The sequence below is a fragment of the Amphibalanus amphitrite genome, unplaced genomic scaffold (assembly GCF_019059575.1).
Source record: "Amphibalanus amphitrite isolate SeventyFive unplaced genomic scaffold, NRLGWU_Aamphi_draft 000746F_arrow, whole genome shotgun sequence".
Taxonomy (NCBI): domain Eukaryota; kingdom Metazoa; phylum Arthropoda; class Thecostraca; order Balanomorpha; family Balanidae; genus Amphibalanus; species Amphibalanus amphitrite.
The window spans coordinates 164425-183893 of NW_024882240.1; the positions used below are offsets into that span (position 1 = coordinate 164425).

General features: G+C 46.5%; 1 protein-coding gene across 1 annotated transcript in view; it reads right to left on the minus strand.

Moving 5' to 3' along the window:
- The window catches only part of LOC122365524, an 83532-nt gene extending 66053 nt beyond the window's left edge, over positions 1 to 17479 (minus strand). Inside the window, exons 1-3 of the mRNA XM_043336793.1 lie at positions 17473 to 17479; positions 13897 to 14029; positions 12538 to 12683 (exon numbers count right to left, since the gene is read on the minus strand). Coding sequence (XP_043192728.1) covers positions 12538 to 12683; positions 13897 to 14029; positions 17473 to 17479 — 286 coding nt within the window. The remainder of the gene's footprint in view (positions 1 to 12537; positions 12684 to 13896; positions 14030 to 17472) is intronic.
- Between the last annotated feature and the right edge of the window lie 1990 nt (positions 17480 to 19469).

Below are 19469 nucleotides of genomic sequence, written 5' to 3' on the forward strand. Positions count from 1 at the left end.
TTCTTAGCATATTGCTGCTCTTTTTTGTCGCTGGAAAATTAGTTGGGCTTTCCATTGACATCAACGGCTGAGCGATATGTGTAGAGTGCCATCAATAATCTTCAAATGAAGTTAGTCATTTTTACGTTGCAAAGGAATGGAGTACCCCTTGCGAGCATCAGGGGTGACGTCACTCAGGATCTGTCTCTGATTGGTCGGCGGGGGAGTGACTGTACCTTCTATAGATGGCCTTGGGACATATATGTAAGTAAAGAGCGCACTCAAGTGCGACAAGCCACGTCGAGCTTTGTACAATTAAGCATAGCTAGTCCTCATTATGTCATATCTTCTTTGACAAAATGAAAGCAGATGCATAGAAAATATATCATTTAGGCTCTCAACAGAGTCTGTTATTACTGGCATATTATGAAATAGTATTCAAACTTTCAAGAGCGCCTGTCATGCTAGAAGTCACAACAATAAAATGTATCTCCATAAGCGTATTCATGCATGACACTGTAGGCAGTGCCGCCATGCAAACGCTTGGGGCCATGATAACTCATTTCCTCCTGGTGCTGCAGCACATTATTGGGGTCACAAGGATTGCAGCAAAATGAAATTCTCGGAAAGAGGCTTAGAGTTTGCATGGTTTAAGCGGAGGCACGCGCCGGACAGACAGTCTCCGCGCCACTTCACATCCAACCGAGCGCTAATGAACGCCAGTGAACACTCAACGCCCCATGAAGACGCCACTTCGCGGCACAACAAATGCACTCAATGTGTGCCATGGGCTTATTTCATTATATATCATACAGAATAAATACTAACACAACCTCCATGGCGACACATTCCATGGTAACCAATCTTGATACACTAGCGTATCCCATGAATGATCCAGATCTGGCAGCACATCGATGATCCAGTTGGCAACACATTGGTAAACAAGTGATGACAACCACAACGCGGGCTACGAGCCGTACAATTCTTGACGGCTTCAGCTCCAGTTGATATTCCAGCATTACAGAATGACTGAACCAACTTTGACTCGATAACCTATATCATAGGCAGTAGGCACTCTGTTAGAACCAATACCAACAAAAAACACAAAAATACTCTGATTATTGTGTACGCATTGCATTAGGTACGTCATTAAATGGTCGTCCACACACAAAAGAATAACGCGCATTACATTTCTTGGCATCTAAAATGCTATTGATAGGCAAATAGTTACACACCTATGTGGATAAAGGTAGGTTCTTTGAAAAATTAAACATACCTACCTAGCAACAATTGTTTTCAATAATCAATTTCAATTAATTCCCCAGTTTTCGTTTGTAAGCAATCAATGACATGGCATCCAAAACAATCCTCTCGTTTTAGACTTGAATGACAGAAAATAATTTGAAATAAATCTGGCTTTATCGATCTCTGTTGTGTTATTCCATAGGCGCTGGCGCCGGGCGAATTTGTCCCTCGCCATTTGAGCGCACTTTACTGCGTCCGATAGTGGCGCAGTTGCGACAATAGTTGGCCGCGTCGGACGCCAGCGCTCTAAGCGTTCCGTCATTTCACTTTGTCTGCCACGTCTGGAGAGCGATGAAGCCGCAAAATACAGAGCTGCACCACACAACTTTACTGTTTATATCCCCAGTAAAGCTCGGCCGAGACAAACTTTGAGTGGTTTCGACAGAGTTTCTCGCGGGGGTTTCTCTCGCGTGTCAGCTGCCTGTTGCCTGCACATGCGTGGATGTGGCGGAACGCAGGGTCCTGGTTCGATGATAACAACAACATTCCATCAATTATTTTGACAGGTGCCAGACTAGAACATTGGATTATTACGCCCTTTACAACCAGCTTCGCGTTTTGTTCCCACCACAGTAGGCAGTTGGCACCAATTGCGTAAGTTAGATACCCTGTACCGTGTACGATATAATACAAAACCGTTATGTGACTTCTTAAAGCTCGATCGATGTCAGAAAAAGCCGAATCAGGCCATGGGTTTCTATCTCGGGTCATGTTCTTGTATCGCTGTGGATGTCAATAGCGACTACCTGTGACGGCCGCTGAGCTGTGCACCAAATAACGGCTGTCTCTTGCGTCAGCGACTGCAGCGGCACTGACAATGGTCTGCCGCACGACGTCCCATTCCATCAACGGCCTAGGCCGTGAGGAGAGTCATTCCATGTGGATTTCATCGGCGGCCCCGCGCCGGTGGACCTCCGGACGGCGCCGGCACCGCGCCGACGATGCAAAGAGGCTTAAATATTTTCCGACAGGGCAGGCCGCCAGCTATGCATACTTAGCACCTGGCGAACGGATCCGGCAGGCCGGCTTATTGGTATTCGCACGGCCGCCGAGCCGATATGAACAAGTGCGGCGGGTTTGTGCGGACCGCGCGGCACAACTGGGGCGGCCGCGCCACGGCTGCCGCCAGCTGGCGTCATCGGCAGCCATCCGTCACCAGAGCGCCCAATCATCGTGGGACGGCGGCGGTGACACGTGCCGCGCACCACCGATCGCCGCCGCGGCACAAATGGCGCGCCATTCGCCGCCAACGCGCCGTAAAGCGACCGCTCCAGTCCACGTGTCGTAAAGCGGCCGAGGGATCCGTGCGTGGCGTCCGGCGTCCTCTCTGCCCGGATTGTGGCCGGGATTTGGCAGAGACCGGAGACGCAGCGGGGAGGGGGAGAGAGAGAGAGAGAGAGAGAGAGAGAGAGAGAGAGAGAGAGAGAGAGAGAGGGAGGGAGGGAGGGAGGGAGGGAGGGAGAGAGAGAGAGATGACCAGGCAAACGCGGATTTCTTGATGCACAAGCTCAACATAGAAAAAGCTCTGCTACATTTCGGAGTTGCGTGATTTTGGAGTATGGATAAGTTTAGAAAAATCATAGTTACTGAGAGCCCGCCAATTATTGCTAGCGAGTCCTGTAATTATGATGTAGTATTTCACCCAATGCCCCACTAACTGATTTAGTGACAAGGCCTTATTGCTGGCAACGGGAAATGCCTGTTAGTTAGGGAAATATTACAAATAAAATAGCAATGGTAAAACCCTAAAATAACAAAACAACAAACTAGGAACTGGCTAATGCCTACGCTCTTCGGTGCAAACACATAAAACAAAGAGCAGGAAAAGTCATTTCTCACACACACTGGCTCAGGCAAGATGAACGAAATCCCTGAGGGTAAAACGGGCGGCATTCAGCGAACGGTGTGACAATACCTGAAGTACTATGCCGAGTGACTTCTAGGCATTGTAAGAGCTGGTAACGCAATAAATGATAAAAGCCAACAGATAAAGAATAACAGACGCCAAAGATATTAACAAAACAAAAACATGCCAGCGATAAAATAACGGACAACGGCTCAAAAAGTACATACAAAGACTACTTATGGTCGAAAACACAGCTTGTAAGAAAAATTGCAGAGCAAGCCGTTCAAATGAAGATATTCATAAACATACGAGTACGTAAGCACAAAGAGATACTTATAGAGCGGCAGCGAGGAAGGCAGCTTAACTCTCGCCGGCACAGGCCATTTTGAGTTCTTCGACGGCACAAGGGTGGTACGATCCCCCCCCCCTCGCGTTTGGCCCCTGATGGAGCTAGAGCTTCGCGGAAAAAAAAACGAGCGTGTTGCCCGTCACGAGACAAAGTCAATGATACCCAATTTTAAGGTCCTAGGTCATCGGTTGACCTTCCAAGTCAGGTCAATGACCCAAAAATCGGGAATATCAGGACTTGTTAGAAAGTCGTTAAGTGTGGCTGCTGTGTGGTTTTCCGGGGTTCTAATCACGAATATCGTGTTAGTTTTGATCACAGATGATGTCGTTAAGCGTTTAGACCAGGTCGGGTCAGGTCAGGTCAGGTCAACCGGTAGGGGTCGTGACGGGTATTCGTAGTGCCTGTCATCCGCCTCTGACAGCTTCGTAACATGTTACGAAGGCACCAAAACTACTTTGTAAATGTTCAAATGGTTGCTAAATTCGAATTCAGCTCAAAAAACTAGCCTAGAAACATGTAAAACTCGAAAAAGTGAACCGAGGTCACCAAAGGTCAATGACCTGACCTGACCTTTAGGTGACCTTGAAACCCACCCTAATGCATGGGAGCAACAGCAAATCACATGTTTGAACGTTTGAAACCACGAAAAGCTTGCAAACGCGCGGCTAATGCGAGCCGACATACGCCGAATCGCGATTCCGGCCAAACATGGTCTCGGCAAAGAGGTCACAGGTCAAAGGTCATTTGGGTCAGGGTCATGAAATTTTCAGGGTAGGTGTAAAATTGATCAATGCGAAGGTACTGAAAGTTTCGTCGCGATCGGCCGCTTTTTACGCGATTTATTCGTGAAAAACCTTTTGGGGGTTGCATCGGCGAGGGTTAAGTATACATACATAGGTGAAGGAGAAGAACGCAGGGAAATGACGGAGAACGGAGGTGACGATATGCATAGACCTTTTTACACATGATTAAACGCATGCTTGATTTCAAAAATCAATACATATGTAGACCAAGCAATCGTTCACCGCACCAAACTCCACTGCACACAATGAACCCAATATTTTTCAGCCAATATAAACATGGCACGATCAATTAGTTTCCTCAAACAAGGTAAGAAAATCACTGAGCGACAGCTTTCCTCTCGCTGTGAGAACGTCAGAGGGTCTGTGTGCACACCTCTCTCCGCCGATCGCCCTCCACAGGCCGCAGTGGGGGCTCGCCCTGGCCAGCTGGCCATCTGGAGCACTGACGTCGGGTCAGAAGTTCGCCGGTCAGCGGCACAAGTGTCGTTCAGCCGTCCCCCGGCATGACTGGTGGTAACGGATTGTGGCCGATCTTCGAGCCGAGACATCATTTGTCCGGCGGACGGCCCGGTGCCCGATTGCGTAGACAAACGATCATTGGCGGTGCCACGGCCGTGTGTTTGATGGAGGGCCCGTTCGGACGGCGCGGCGCCGGTTTTTGCGCGTGCCGCAGTAGATCAGCCGCCGAGCCGTGGCCCAGAGATGTGATGACGTCAGAGGAACTAGAGGAGTCCGGCAGGACGCTGGCGGTGGAGTTTGAGTTCTGACCAAAATACAGGACATGCCTGCCAAAGAGTGAGCATCCAGAGATTGCCGCTTGCTATGTAGAGCTTGATGAAATACTTGCCAATTACGATAGGTGTTATCACGAGTGTATTCGCGGCCATTGGGGCGACGTAAGGAAAGAAGAAAACAACTGCCCCCAAGAACTTTAAATTATCAGTTAGCATGCACCTTTTCCTTGATCTGTAGAGAATTTGCCATTAATTGCAAGATAATATTGCATTTAAAATCTTCCATTTATGCTTTTTTCATCGTTTGCACAATATCCTCTTTTACTAAGCTAGAAACCCTTATTAGAAATAGTTCCCGCATCATCGTCAAGAACAAAAGGGAAGGCTTGAAGTGAATACAATAATCTAAACGGTTTTGTAATCTATGTGAAGACACTTCTAAAATTGCCTGTAGAAATATTGAAGGCAAAAGTTCAACTTTTTCACAAGACGGATGTCAATAAACCTATTCAACGTGTGACAACTCAGCCGGTATTTCGTCGCCTACAGCCCAGCTTTCCCTAGTGACCGATAGAGGCGCTGCTATCGATGTCCGCCCGTGCCGCCTAACGTAATCATGCGCCGGGGATTTTTAGTGAATCGGTTATTGGAATGGAATACATTTGTACTGAAGGTCAACGCGTTTATTTAAAGTTAATGACGTCACCTCTTGCCATCAGCATTCAGCACCCTTATAAAGGAATAGTTCGAAATTAACTGCCGTTACGGTCCAAACTCCATAGACAAGCGGACATACGGTTTTACAAGAGTTAGGCGACGAAATACTCAGCTTAATTATTAAGTAATGGGCACCATTAGGTAGGCCATACAATTTTCTGTAGTACCACATAGTCGCTGCAGTCAAAGGTGTTCTGGTTTTTATGCTATATGCCATTGCCAAATAATTTTTGCATGTAATCACCGGTGACACGACATATTTCTGCTTTATTGGGTTGGGCCAGGGGCGTCGTTTTGTATAGGCCTGGTAGGGCCCGAGCCCTACCAATGTTTATTTGGGCCCTACCAATGTTCGCTGAGCCCTACCAATCTTTTGTCACTTATCAGTTGATAAAAATATCAAAATAAACAGATGAGCAAATAAGCACATAACATATGCACATATAAAAGATTCTGGCCACAGTAGGTGCATGTAGCCGACAATGAGGTCAGGTGTCGTGTCTTGGACTCTGGTCCTTGGTGGATTCTAAGAGGCTCGAAAGACCAGTTGGTTATAGAGGTCCATAACTGCCTCTGAGTGCCGCACACCACGCAACCGCCCCAAATAGACCCCAATCCGTCTCCACACCAGCCGCTGGAGGCCCTACACCGACTTCGGAGGGTGCCGCGATGCTCCAGAATAGGCCATAGGTATCAGGGGTAGCCAGTAACAGTTGGTAGCATTAGGCCAAATGGGCGCTCAAAAACTACTACCCCATAGGGTTTCCATGTTAAATCGACCTTTTTCAAGCGAGCCTCACACGTAAGCTAAAAGATAAAGTGCCAATATTATTGTGGGGAAAGGTAGCCTCAAGCTTCCTCTACAACCTTTTTATCTAGCATTTTTTGATGCGGAGGCCATAACAGGTCCAAAAGGCATTGGGCGCTGCCCGAGGTACCAAAAGCCCCTCTATGAGAGCACAAGTTCCTGCGCATGCGCACATTGCATCAACCCTGTACTGGCGTACATTAGTGATACTGCTCACGGAGTCGGTCAGCCAATCAGCGTCCCCGATTACATTAATAAATGTCGCTAGCATCACGTAAATCCTGCTTGCGAACACATTTTAAGAATGAAACAGCTGCGCCATTTCCGCCTTCTATTGATTCCTTCCATCTTAGTATCAACTATACGCTTTTCAACTAACTTTAGACTAAGTTTTAAACTATGGTCAGTATGTTATTTCTGGTACATATAATATAAAAATAACTGCTTTATGAATTTGCCTTTACTCGTCAGAATAGAATACTCTATTTTTTCCATATTCAAAAAATATATCACCTACCATGTATCTCATCCAGGTAAAATGGGCGCTTTCCGCGTCGTTGGTGTACCCGTTGTTCTATATACCCTGATAGGTATATTGATGAGTGGGTGATGCAACCTGATTCCCGAGGGTCCAGTCCAACGACAGGTCATTACCGCATCAGATTACGAAAACCCAAGCAAATAATCAACGAGGGGCGTTCAAAAAGTTCCGGGCCGAACCATGAAGGAGTTGGAATTTCGGCGTGTAAGGCGGTGTGTTAAATGATGTGTTATTGGGATGTCGACTTACGTAGCCATTAAATCTGCCCTGTGATTTATTCGGGCTGCTAATTAATCGCAACATAGTTTGCCATCGCGGATAGGATGGGTGACGCCCAGAGGAGAGCAGTGATTCGGTTCATAGTAGGTACTGCAGAAAGGGCACCAAGCGTTATTCACGAAAAGTTGGTAACAACTGACAACACATGTCGAGGTTTGTCTTCCTTACAGCAGCGTCGAATAGTGGGCATCCTGCCCAATTTTGGTCAACAGATAATTGAAGGTGACTCCCCAGTGGCCAGTCATCAACAGCATTGACTCAAGCATTGATAACATGAATCTATCATGTCACCTATGACTCAAGAAAAAAATGAAAAATGAACACTTTTTGTTGCAAATTACAAATGTATCTTGTCTGGAAGCACGCAGTGCAGAAGCGGAGGTAACTATCGGGTTCCTCAAAGCAATTCATGAGCTTCTTAGTGTGTTTTTTTTTTTTGCGTATCAGTATTCTTTGCAAGATGTATCTCCCGTTTGCTGACTCTGCAGCGAAAAGGCAAGCTCGAAAGGTGGCTTAGCGCGAGTTTTTGGCCGCTTTATCGAAGATCTAGAAGATGTCATTGAACAACATGTTACCGTAAAGGAATTGTGGGCGTTACACGTTGACCCTAAGGGCGTGACCGAGTTGCGCAAATGGAAGCACACCGAGTAGCGGCCACCATGAATACAACGAGGTGAAATTAGTCGGGGAAGGTGATAAAGTGGTTGCATTTTGGGATGATGACAGGGCTCTGCTTGTCACTTTTCTTTTCTATAACAGGGGCGCACAATTGATGCTGTGCGTCCATTCGATAGACATCGAGGAGAGGTGCTATAGGGAAGCTGACATAAAGAGTGCACCTGATCCACGACCACGCACCTGCGTACAGCCCTCTGCAAACTGCGTGGTAGGTATTCTTTTTTTTCGACAAAACCGACAATAACGCGAATACTATGCCATCGGTCACTCGGAAATCGTAACAGTGACGCGCGAGACTTCGCACCTTATATTGGCATTATCATCGTGTTCATTTTCTATCCAGTTTGGTAACAAAATCCAAAAGTTTATATTTGCCCCCAAAACAGACTTTTGCATTTTGTTGCCACACAAGGCGTATACTTTGTCTAGTGATGGACCTAATCGAAGAAGTGGAGCATGGCGCATCTATTTGCAGTGAGTTCCGACCGACTGATAATATAGCCTTTGAGTTATCACCGGTTTTGTCGAAAAAAGAATACCTACCACGCAGTCTGCTGAGGGCTGTACATACATAAGCGGGGTGACGATCAGTGAAGCGGTGAGCTGTGGCTTCGAGTTGTTACTTGTTGCATCCACTTTTGTCTCCGAACCTTGCACCCTCTGGTTGCCACCTCTTCCCCAACATAAGGAAATTAGCAGTGGCAACTTCACTGACAGCAGGGAGACGAAAGCAGCCATCTTGTACGTGCAGGATGGGTCCAAAACCCACTTGATTATGGAGACCTTGAGGGCTCTCGCGAAACGCTGCGCGAAATGTGCTTGCCTTACCGCTGGTTATTCGGATAAATGAGTTTTTTGGACTAATAAGTCGATGCTGTATCTCTCTGCTCCTTCATGGTCGGGCCCGTAACTTCTGAACGCTCCTAGTACTGTCATTCTTTTATTTTGGCAAGCAGGTCTTTCTAACTATCGTGGTGTTTCGAGACCTCGTTAGTTGTCGAACCCTTCAATTGGCACCGGGTCTTCAAAGCCATCCCGGCCCCGCAGCCGTCTTTTTTAGTCAGCTTGGGCCCTCAAAGCCGTTCCTGGCCCCTTTCAGCACAGCCGTCCTTTTAAGTCGGCGTGGGCCTCTTTCAGAATGGCGTGCATTCCTCAGACACTATTGCTTATACATATAACTGCACATTTTGTGCATGGGGCTCGGTGAGGACCTAGACTTCCAAAGTTTTTTTTTTTTTCTTTTTTAGATTTTGGTTTGTCTTGTCAATGGCCAGGGCGAAAAATAAGTGGCCGAAATCCGATGAGAAAGGCAGATTTGGGGGTACCCTACCTTGTAAGCCCCGTCACATAAGGCCGGCCGCCGCCTTTGGGCCCTACCAATCATTTTCGGAAAACGACACCCCTGGGTTGGGCGGTGAAGTCTATGACGTGATCGCAATGAAAATGGCTTAGTTTTGTAGAACATTGAATTCTGATTCCGGCACGACTCTCGCTAGTCCATTTTTTATTATAAATAAACCATTAGTTGCGGTACAAAGTCAAAACTAGCCCGAAACGGCGCCCGCAGCGGCCGTTAGCACAGTGGCCTTATGGTAAACAGGTTAGTTCACATTCCCGCCGCTATGCGAGCGGCGGCGGCGCCACCTGTCCTCATGTCCGCCTTGGACCGTAACGCAAATAGCTGAGCCATTGTATGCGGACTTCGGTTGAAGGTAATGGACGAAATGGTACAGGCAAGTGATTTGGAAACGACAATAGCCGGGTTAATGGCTTGAACTAGATAAAGTGTGATTGAAATGACGTTAATGGCAATTGTTAATGATCAAATCACTTGCAATCTAGTTACCTACTTCTAATTGTTTCTATACCATATGATTCGGATATCATTAACATACTAAAAAAAAGTAAGTCGATAACAGTAGATATTATCTGTAATTAATGCAAATACGATGCTATCAAAAATTATGTCTGATTGCTAGAAATAAGAATAACGTCACTCGCCTGCGACAATGCAGATCCAAGCGATGAACTTCTTTCGCGAGACAAAGGCTGCGATGAGATCCGCCCCGAAAGTTGAGCGTTGACTTCACACGATAGTGGGCGCGGCTTGTGTGCCCACACTAACCATTATAGCACAAACCCACTGAATTGAGTTTAGCATAACTTTGTCAGCCTAAAGGTCAATGGACAATATCCTAAACTAACAGACTTTCGCCGTGAACTATTGCGTTGCGTGGCGAGTTTCATGCAGAGAAAATGACAAGAGAATTGCATTCGAGTGGCGGTACCTACGATGACCATCAAGCCTTGCATGCCAACTAGAGTAGAACCGCTAAAATATCGCGAGGGTGACATATGCACGGATATCAGCGCACGATCACGCGCACATTCGTAACCAGGAACAAGTACCGAGACGCATAAAGTGCTGCGCAATCAACCACGGTAATGACACCCATTAGGGCGGTAAATTACACTGGAGTAACCCGCACCGGAAGGGTAGTTAACACACTGCGGTATAGGGTTACACCTCGTGTTACGGGTCATTGGCCGATCGTTCGTTCGTTGTCCCTCTCGTGATAAACTCTGCTGTCAAGACAAAGTAACGATCCATATGGGCGATACAGTGGCCTGAGCACGCACACCACCCAGCAACACTGGAACAGTAGGCAGGAGCGGTGCTCGATGTGGCATACGGAGGTGAAACTTCATGCTAATGGTGCTGATGCTATTGTTTTTTATTAGAACCATTGATGATGGTAAATTTGTTCTAATATTTACCTTTATTCGTATTTACTTCTACAGATTTCTTACTTTTCGTGTTTTTTTTTTCAGCCGCAATGCATGAATTCATATTGTATGTATGAACCTGTCTCATATGCCATGTCATATCTTTCATTGTTTGTATGTCTGGTGTACTTTATTTCCCGGACTTATCCTATTAAAATGGATAATTCCTCTGTTGGTGATCATGACAAATAAACAAATAAACAAACAAACATGACTTTGATGAGCTTTGAAATGCATGGAATCTATACCCAGTGCATCTTGATTTGAACTTACGTAAGGCGCATGCATGAAGGAAGGTTTGAGGCATGAATGATCTGTGGACGAATGAATGCTAGATATCCTCTCGTGCCAAAGGTCATGCAATAATAATCCAATGAAAATTATCGTTAACTGATCTATAAGCAATGCTTACCATGAAATAGGGTTTACAGTTATCCCTTTAGTGAAAAAAAATATATGAAAAGGGTGGTGCTGGATTTAGAGCTGTCACACAACTCGTACAAATTGAAACCAGAGTTCACCGAAATAACCAAAGCAGGCTTGGTGAATTATGTTCCCACTTACTGCAAACTTCTGCATCGAAATCACAGAGTGTTGAGATAATTGCAACCGATATTCCACTGAAATTTTTTTTTAAATTCATGACCTGGTGGTAGTGGAAGCAAAATTGGCAACTTTCACGTGCTTCCAAAATGCAACATAGGTATTTTGCGGCTACATTAACCCTAGAACGCCTAGGGGGGGGGGGTTGTATCAACCCCCCCCCCCCTGAGGTTTTTTCGAAGTGCACGCTAAACGGCTTGTCGTAGCGGGCTGAAATTTTCCATACCCTCTGGGGCAACCTTTGCGCATCTTTTGCCGAAAAAAATTTGATCGGGTCATGTCAGGTCACGGAGTTATGACGTCATAAGAGGTACAGCCTCCGGCCGGATTTTCACAAACTGAGTGCCAACGCCCGAGGTTTCCTGCCGGTGGTACGGACATCGGTTGATGGATGGGCGTCCGGTACTATTTTTGAAAAGCGCCCGAACCACTATTTTGCTAATTCTTGTCACCTTAATGGGAATATGCAGCAATATTAGCTTCTATAGGGAGCAAATGGACCTACCAAATCCAAAAATACAATCAGATTTCAAAAATTTAAATTTTGATTTTTCGAATTTCTGCCGCCGACTGTGACCTTGCCGACTTCCGGCGCTCCCAACGCGCCATTTTTAGAGCTAGGGAAACGAAATACATACCAAACGATAGAAAATTGATCAAGGAACACGATAGTGAAGGTTTCAAGTCGATATTACCCACCGTTTTGCCACAATCGCCACCGAAAGTTGAAAAAAGTCTATTTTTCCGAAAATTTGACCTTTGACCGGTCAAAAGTAGGTCAAATGTTGACCTAGGACCAAAAAATATACCACCAATCGCGAGATCTCGTTGAGAGCAATCCGTTGGTTTTTTCCGCTAAGCTCTACGACCTTCCGTTTCGAAACGCCAGGGGGGGGGGTCGTAACAACCCCCCCCCCCCCCCTGGTCGTTCGTGTTATGAGAAATGGCCTGGTCGTGCGAGGGTTAAGAAAACATTTTTCACATTTTTCCACACACAACCTGTCACTCAAATATCAGTGCTTGGTGGCTGGCGCCTGACGGTATGTAAGTGCCTCCCCCTCCCCATTGTTGTTGCTCATTCCCCGCTCATTTACCCAAATCTACTCACCAATGACGGTGAGATTGACGCGTGAGTTTCTGGTGGGCGACTGTAGAAAGTCGACTCGACACCGGTACAACTGCTGATCGCTGGCCTTCACCTGGCTGATAACCAGCGCCGCGCCCTTGGAGCCCAGTCGGAAGGTGACCCTGGTCCTGTCGACGGCCGGGTCAGACCAGTGGGACCCGCTGCCGTCAGCGGGGCCGCCGGTCACTGACGAACGGCTGTCGTACCTGTGGGGAGGGGTAGGTCAGTGGGAGAGAGAGAGAGAGAGGGAGAGAGAAGGAGTGAGAGAGAGAGGGGGGAAGAGAGAGAGAGAGAGAGGGGGGGAGACAGAGGAACGTTTTTAGAAAGGGAGGTGCCTGAGAGAAGCGACAGTGCTCTTCATAAATGCCTAATAGTTACAATGTATCGTGCAATTAAATTCACGCATTAGTGTTTTAGATTGACTGTGATATGTTTTATGATATATTCTATAGGAAACATACAAATTTTAAAAGCTATCTATGCAAACTTTATTAACCTGGCCTGATCATGTAGAAATTGGTCATATGCAGTTAAGAGCAAACAAGTCCTTACGGTTCGCGAACATCGTCTGACAGATATATCAAATTCAAATTTTCATCACGCTCAATGGCTGGCCGACGGAACACTGGCCGCCCACCAAAGGTCAAAGAGACACAGCGAGACATCAGCACAATGGCAGATACATCGTCGGATTCGGACCGTTAGAGGCATGAATGTGAAACTTGTACATACGACGAGACGATTCTTTGGGGCGTTATTTTCCAGTCGGCGCATAAATCGCCGCTGCTGGCATATCCGATTGGGCCCCGGAGACATGTGGCACCATAAACAATTGGCGCCGGCCCGACATTGGGGTCACACACACACATGCATACATCTCGCGGAGCTGGCGTCCTTCTTCAAAGCAAAAGTCGCTTGGAATTGGACTGCCGCACAGTTATATGTAAAGCATTGCGAATCGTGGAACAGCATTATTCAACATAATAAAAGCTCTACATATGTTGTTTATTTTAGATGGTTTAGTCTTTTATTTGTATGATTACCCAATAAGATTACGCTAAAATCATGCCACGCATTGCAAAGAGATGCAGCACCGTGAGAACGGCCTGGTATAAAGTTTAAAATAAGCTCGAAATTAATTCTGTTACAAAAATGAATTCCTGTCATGAGAATACACTCCGGGCACTGCCCTCAGTCCATGGGTCACCGATTAGATCTGCCTCGGCCGCCGGCCAGATTAATGATCCTGTTACTTGAGCCCCCGTCTGCAGTGTGCCACCATCTCTACTGTGTGGCGGCGCCCATTTATACACCCCTCCCTCTGGGCAGTACTCCACTCACGTGTAGATGGGCGTACCGCCGGTACCGTGGTACCACAGTACCAGCCGCAGACGGTCCGACCGGGACGGGGGTGTGACGTCACAGGGCAGCTCAGCTGACTGGCCGGCCACCGCGTACTCTTGGGTCAGCTGACCTGAGGACACGCAGAAATTCGGTGATGTTATTGGCTCCAGCATGCAACGTGTTAGTTCTTGCTGACGTGTTAGCATGCTGACATCGCACTCCATGTGCGTCAAATAACACATGATGCAAAAAATAAACCTATCTTTAAGACGTCAGTGAGTGAGGTATTTTACCGTCTCTCAAGGTTAGCCATGGGCCATACTAGTTTTTCTTTATTACAGTTTCACCTTAGAGCGGGAGGCGAAGGCGATAATATTTTATCACCGTAAGCACATGCGTTGCATGATGTGTCATTTTGGAGGCGTGAATAGAATGCGTTCATTTATCAGTATCAGTATCGAACTGAAGACGCTAGGACGGTGGCGTGACCTCTTTTCTGATAAGAAATGACGATATCAGACGATGGAGGTGGAAGCTCGATGCTTGCATTCAAAGGCCTAAAACACCTTAGGTAGAAAGCCGCGCAGTAATGCAGCATAATCCAAAATCCAAAAATCAAGAAGTAAGCTGCTGCGAAAATATTTTACCTTCCTACCAGACTAAGCAGATTAGAAAAACTTCACTGCATCAGCCAGTTCCTATTTATTCGCCGCCATATTAGTTTTACAGATCGGGTTTGATTTCACGGGAGTCGCCAGGCGACTCGATGACGAGTTTGCAGCAAGTTGGTCCCACCGGCTAATTGGTGAGCTGGTGGTAAACAGCCGCGCCGGGTAAGGTAAGTCCTCAGCTATCGGAGAACCAGTCTCAAACAGGGAGGGATAGAGACGCGCTATTGATTTTACTGTATGCCTGGCCTATTCAAATACATTAGCCAGAGGGGTGTGGTAATAACTGGTGTAAGCAAATTGACCACGGTCAAAAATGCATTACCAGAATGCACTTAAGCCAACATTTTGGGATGGTCTCGTTCCTAAGTCGGCTAAGAGCTTCGGTCCAGAAAATAAATTTATCGTTGGCATACAGTAAAATACATACCAAACTCGGCCGGTGATAAATTTTCAAGACCTCAGTCCTTACTGATTTTTGAACTCGGCCTTCGGCCTCGTTCAAAAATCCAGTAAGGACCTCGGTCTTGAAAATTTATTTACACCGGCCTCGTTCAGTATTATATATCACCATTATTTGTGGATCAACGGCATCGAATGCTGCCATTGACCGTATACATAGCAAGCGCTCACTTCTGCGATAATTGTACCAGATAACACGTGAGATGATGTTTTTCGTACTCCAGCGTAGATGGGTAGCCATACGGCTTCCACGGTAGACAGTGATGACATCAGTCATCTTTTGCAAGCTCGTTAAAGAAGCTCTCAGTCCCAGCGGATAAAAACAACACCTAAGAATTACCAGATAACACGTTTTTACCATACCGTTTTTACCATCGGCACACTTTTGGCCATGTTGTAAGGCAAGAGAACTTCGCAATCAGCTGTTTCCTGCATATTGGACATAAATAAGCAGCTGGAAGCAGCACAAATGTCTCTTAGCCAGAAAATCTGCTGCTGATTCAGCATAACGTCTAATTAACCCAGCTAGAATGTCCTGCAGTGTTCATTTGAAAATGATGTCCTCAACTCTCAAGGATGGGCTGTGGAATAGCTAGTTAGATTCGCCAGCTGTTGAGTCGATAAATACTGAAAATCAGGCGGCCACAGCAGTAGTTTTCAACATAAGTATGTACTATGTAGCATAATTGTGCATGCTTTATTTCATGTATGTACGTCAAATAGTGTACGGTTGTACATACGTATATAGTTAAATGCATACAGCACAACATACGACTGATTGTGGTCCATGTTCTGTGATATTCAGGTCAACACTGATCATCTGTTTGACCTCTCTGCAGGTTCTATTTATTGCTTTGGCTGCTTTCCATTTATTCGTTGCTCGCGTCGTTTCTACTTACCAGCGTTTTGACGTCCGTATAGACCTGGGAATGAACAGAATGAAGTGAGCTACGACAAACAAACGTACCATTTATAAAGTCATCTCAGAAAGCAATGTTTTAGCTGGCATTGATAGCCGGCAGGATAGTCGGCAGGGTACGTCAAGGCAGTAGTACAAGATGTGACAAGCACAGCCTGCTCGATGAGTTTCACTGAGATTAAAAAAAGAACACTTCATGGACATGGTGCTCAACTGTATGATGTGTATCAAAACCAGCAGTACTATCACTCAGTACAGTATCACTCCAATAGCAGCAGCATCACCCAGTTTCATGTAAGTACCAATGATGCATGTCTGTTGCTCACTGCTCAGTGTTCAGCACAGGCCGGCCGCATTCACAGCATGGTGCCTTGCGGTACAGTCTAAGTACGCAGGGTGCACCGCGGCGCAGTCTAACTATTCAGGGTGCATTGCGGTGCGGTATACCAACACTACCAGCCAGCCGCCATGTCCTGTGTTCCTGGTCATAAATAAATAACTTCTAAGCATCAAAACATGTGCAATGGCGATGACTTTATCATTGGACAACTGTGGTGTTACAATGAGGCCGCTGGCGGCAATACACAGCAATGAAATCTGGATAGAAAAAAAATGCAATCTCCTGTAAGCAGAAACTACTAATAAAGAATAAACGATAAAAGTATGTTACTTACGAACTAAAATCCCATAAGCCCCGTACAACGATTAGAGAAAGAGACAGCTTAGGGCGTCACAAAGTTTATTTTCAGATCTAAGAGAGTTTCACAACAAAACCCAGACTCAGGCAGCTTTCCAGCTGAGAGGAAACATTCATTCTTGAAGTTTTTTTTTAATCGCCCAGAAGTCAAATGAGTTGTTCTTTTGTTTGTCAATTTCGCATGGAAATTCGCCAGAAACCGTCACAATGATCGTCAGGCGTCAATCATATCATTGTTGTCTTTTCAGTATAATATTCACATCTGGATCAACTTGATAAATACGACAAAAGCACAAAGATAAGTGCGTTCAAAGTTTGATGCATATGTTTTAGTATGTTGCATTTAAAGTTGTCATGCATGACTGCAATTCTCTAAAAAATTCATACTTATATACACGAACTACTTTGCTCAATCATGCTCGCGAAAAAGAAAATCACACCTAAATTGTTTTCATGAGGGACTTTGATATCATCAACGCCAGTTTTTAGCATCAACGTCAACGTAAAATAGTCATCAGGCCATACAGACTAAACGGAAAATCATGATTTACTATTCACCGCGGTACACATATACACATTACATATTATCTTGTCCACCACTTAGACAAGGTGTTGTTATGACATTGCGGCATTTGTTACAAAGTGCAAAGGCTTGGTCACGTTTTATCAGATATATCTGATGGTATGCTGCATAGTCACGACTAACTATGCGGTCTAATCTGCCAAGTCTTGTGACTTTAATCTAGCTTCGTCCCACTTTGTCTCTGCTCACGCAATCACGCCTCGTGTCGTCTATGTAATCTCGTATTGCGTTATTCCTTACCCACGTCTCATCCCTCCTCGTCCCAGCGCAGCCCGTCTCGTCTTGTCTCGTCCCGCATACAATCCTTTCAGCAGTCCTGTCGCCTCGGACGTGCCTCCGCCTGCGGCCTCTGCATATCTCAACTTTGACCGTAGGTCACCGGGCCCGCTAATGCCCTCGGCAGTGAGCTGGGCGCCTGAAAGGCGGCGCCGCGCCCCTATCTCGAACTGCACCGCCCCCGGGAAGTCAGCTCGTTCATCGCGTTTCAACGCCGCAGCCAAATTGGATGATGGAACTGTGCCGCGAGCCGGCCGAGCCCCGGCTCAATCCCGCTCAAATCTGCAGAAGAGCGCAATTCTGACAGTTGACTCGGCTTTTAAGCCAGACAAACGCTCAATCCGGGCCGACTCTCGAAGCGGGGGTGGCGTCAAATCCAAACAGCGGCGGTCTATTCAAACAGGTGGCGGCGCTCTATTCAAACCGGTGCCGCGCCCGTAACTGGGCGCCGCAGACCTCACGATTGCGTCGACTGTTCGCGGCGCTGCTACTGTGAATTGACGCTGAATAAATGCCTACAGATGAGCGAGCGCCCACATAGAATATTGTGGGTATGCGTGATGGAAGGGCCATATCCTTACAGTGAAAGTTTTCGAACTGATGACGATGATGATGGACTGATTTAAGCTTGTTTTGCTTGTGAACTTCCTAATACTTCTTCAAAGGTCTGTCAAACACTTTCTGCTCAATGGTTATGAATAAATATATAGACCTGTTCCAGTTCATTATAGCCATGCGTGGTACCGAGAACCTACACAACATTCCCATTCGCAGCCCCTTCACCTGGGCACAAATTGTGGTGTCAACTTGAGCTTTTTTTTGATGATTTGGTACACTGTCTGCGCCTCATCAACGTCGTCAGGCTGCAACATGGCCTCATTCAACAGCACACAGGCTCGTCTGCGGACATTGATCGGTGCCATTAACGTCGAGTTGGTTTGTCTCGTGGTGAACTATCGGTCGGGGAGCTGTTACGGGGCCGCTGCTCGCGGGCGCCGTGATCCAGGAGGCATCCGTCAGCGATCGATAGAATTAAATCATCTGCTGATGGACGTATCTACACTATCGGCCGAGAGATTCACACCATCGCGATGGTGTGAACTGGCATCTGCGACGGTCGTCCGCGGCCATCCATCGGGTCGTCTTGCCCAGGAGCTGGAGGTGCCAGGATCGCCACTGGAACAGATTCGAGAAGCCAGACTGCATGTTTGTCGAGCATCTTCGCGAAGATCCGTCGAACTCTTGGAGTAGTGATATCAATTACGGAAAATCGGAATACCGATACCAAACCAAATACCAACCAAAACCATGGGAAAATACCGAAACCAAACCAACTTGGGAAACTGAGGAAAATACCAACTTTTCCCCGATTTCTTAGCTTCTTATACATTAGTGAGGGCTTATGATACCAACAAAATACCAAACACATTACGATTGAAATACCAAATACCAATTTGGTATCGGTTTGGTATCGGTATACCAAAAAGTTGTTATCCGATTGACATCTCTATCCTGGAGCATCGCAGCGTCGATGCATCCTCTTCCGGTGATCAAGAACGACGTCCCGGATGACAGATCGGTCAGGCACACGTCCAGGAGGAACCGAAAGACACAAGAACTCGACACCAGCTTGCAATGCCTCGTCCGACATCAGGGGACCGGCTCCCAGCATCGCCTCCAGAAGCTCCCGACGGGTGGGGGACGTCATCTCATTGAGTGGATCTGAAACGGGAAAATCTAATTTACTGCTAAAGTAGCAAAAAGTAGCAAAACCTTTTCCTACCAAGTGAAGAGTGATGTCGTAGGTATCACATGATATGGGTTTGATTTTGTACTTTGCTGTCCTTCTGTACGATTTCATCCGATGAACAAACAACAAGCGACCGCACGACCACTGTGATTCCAACCAAAGGGAATTCTCCCAGTATTGGCTCAAAAGGGGAAACGACCACTTGGTTGGGAAGT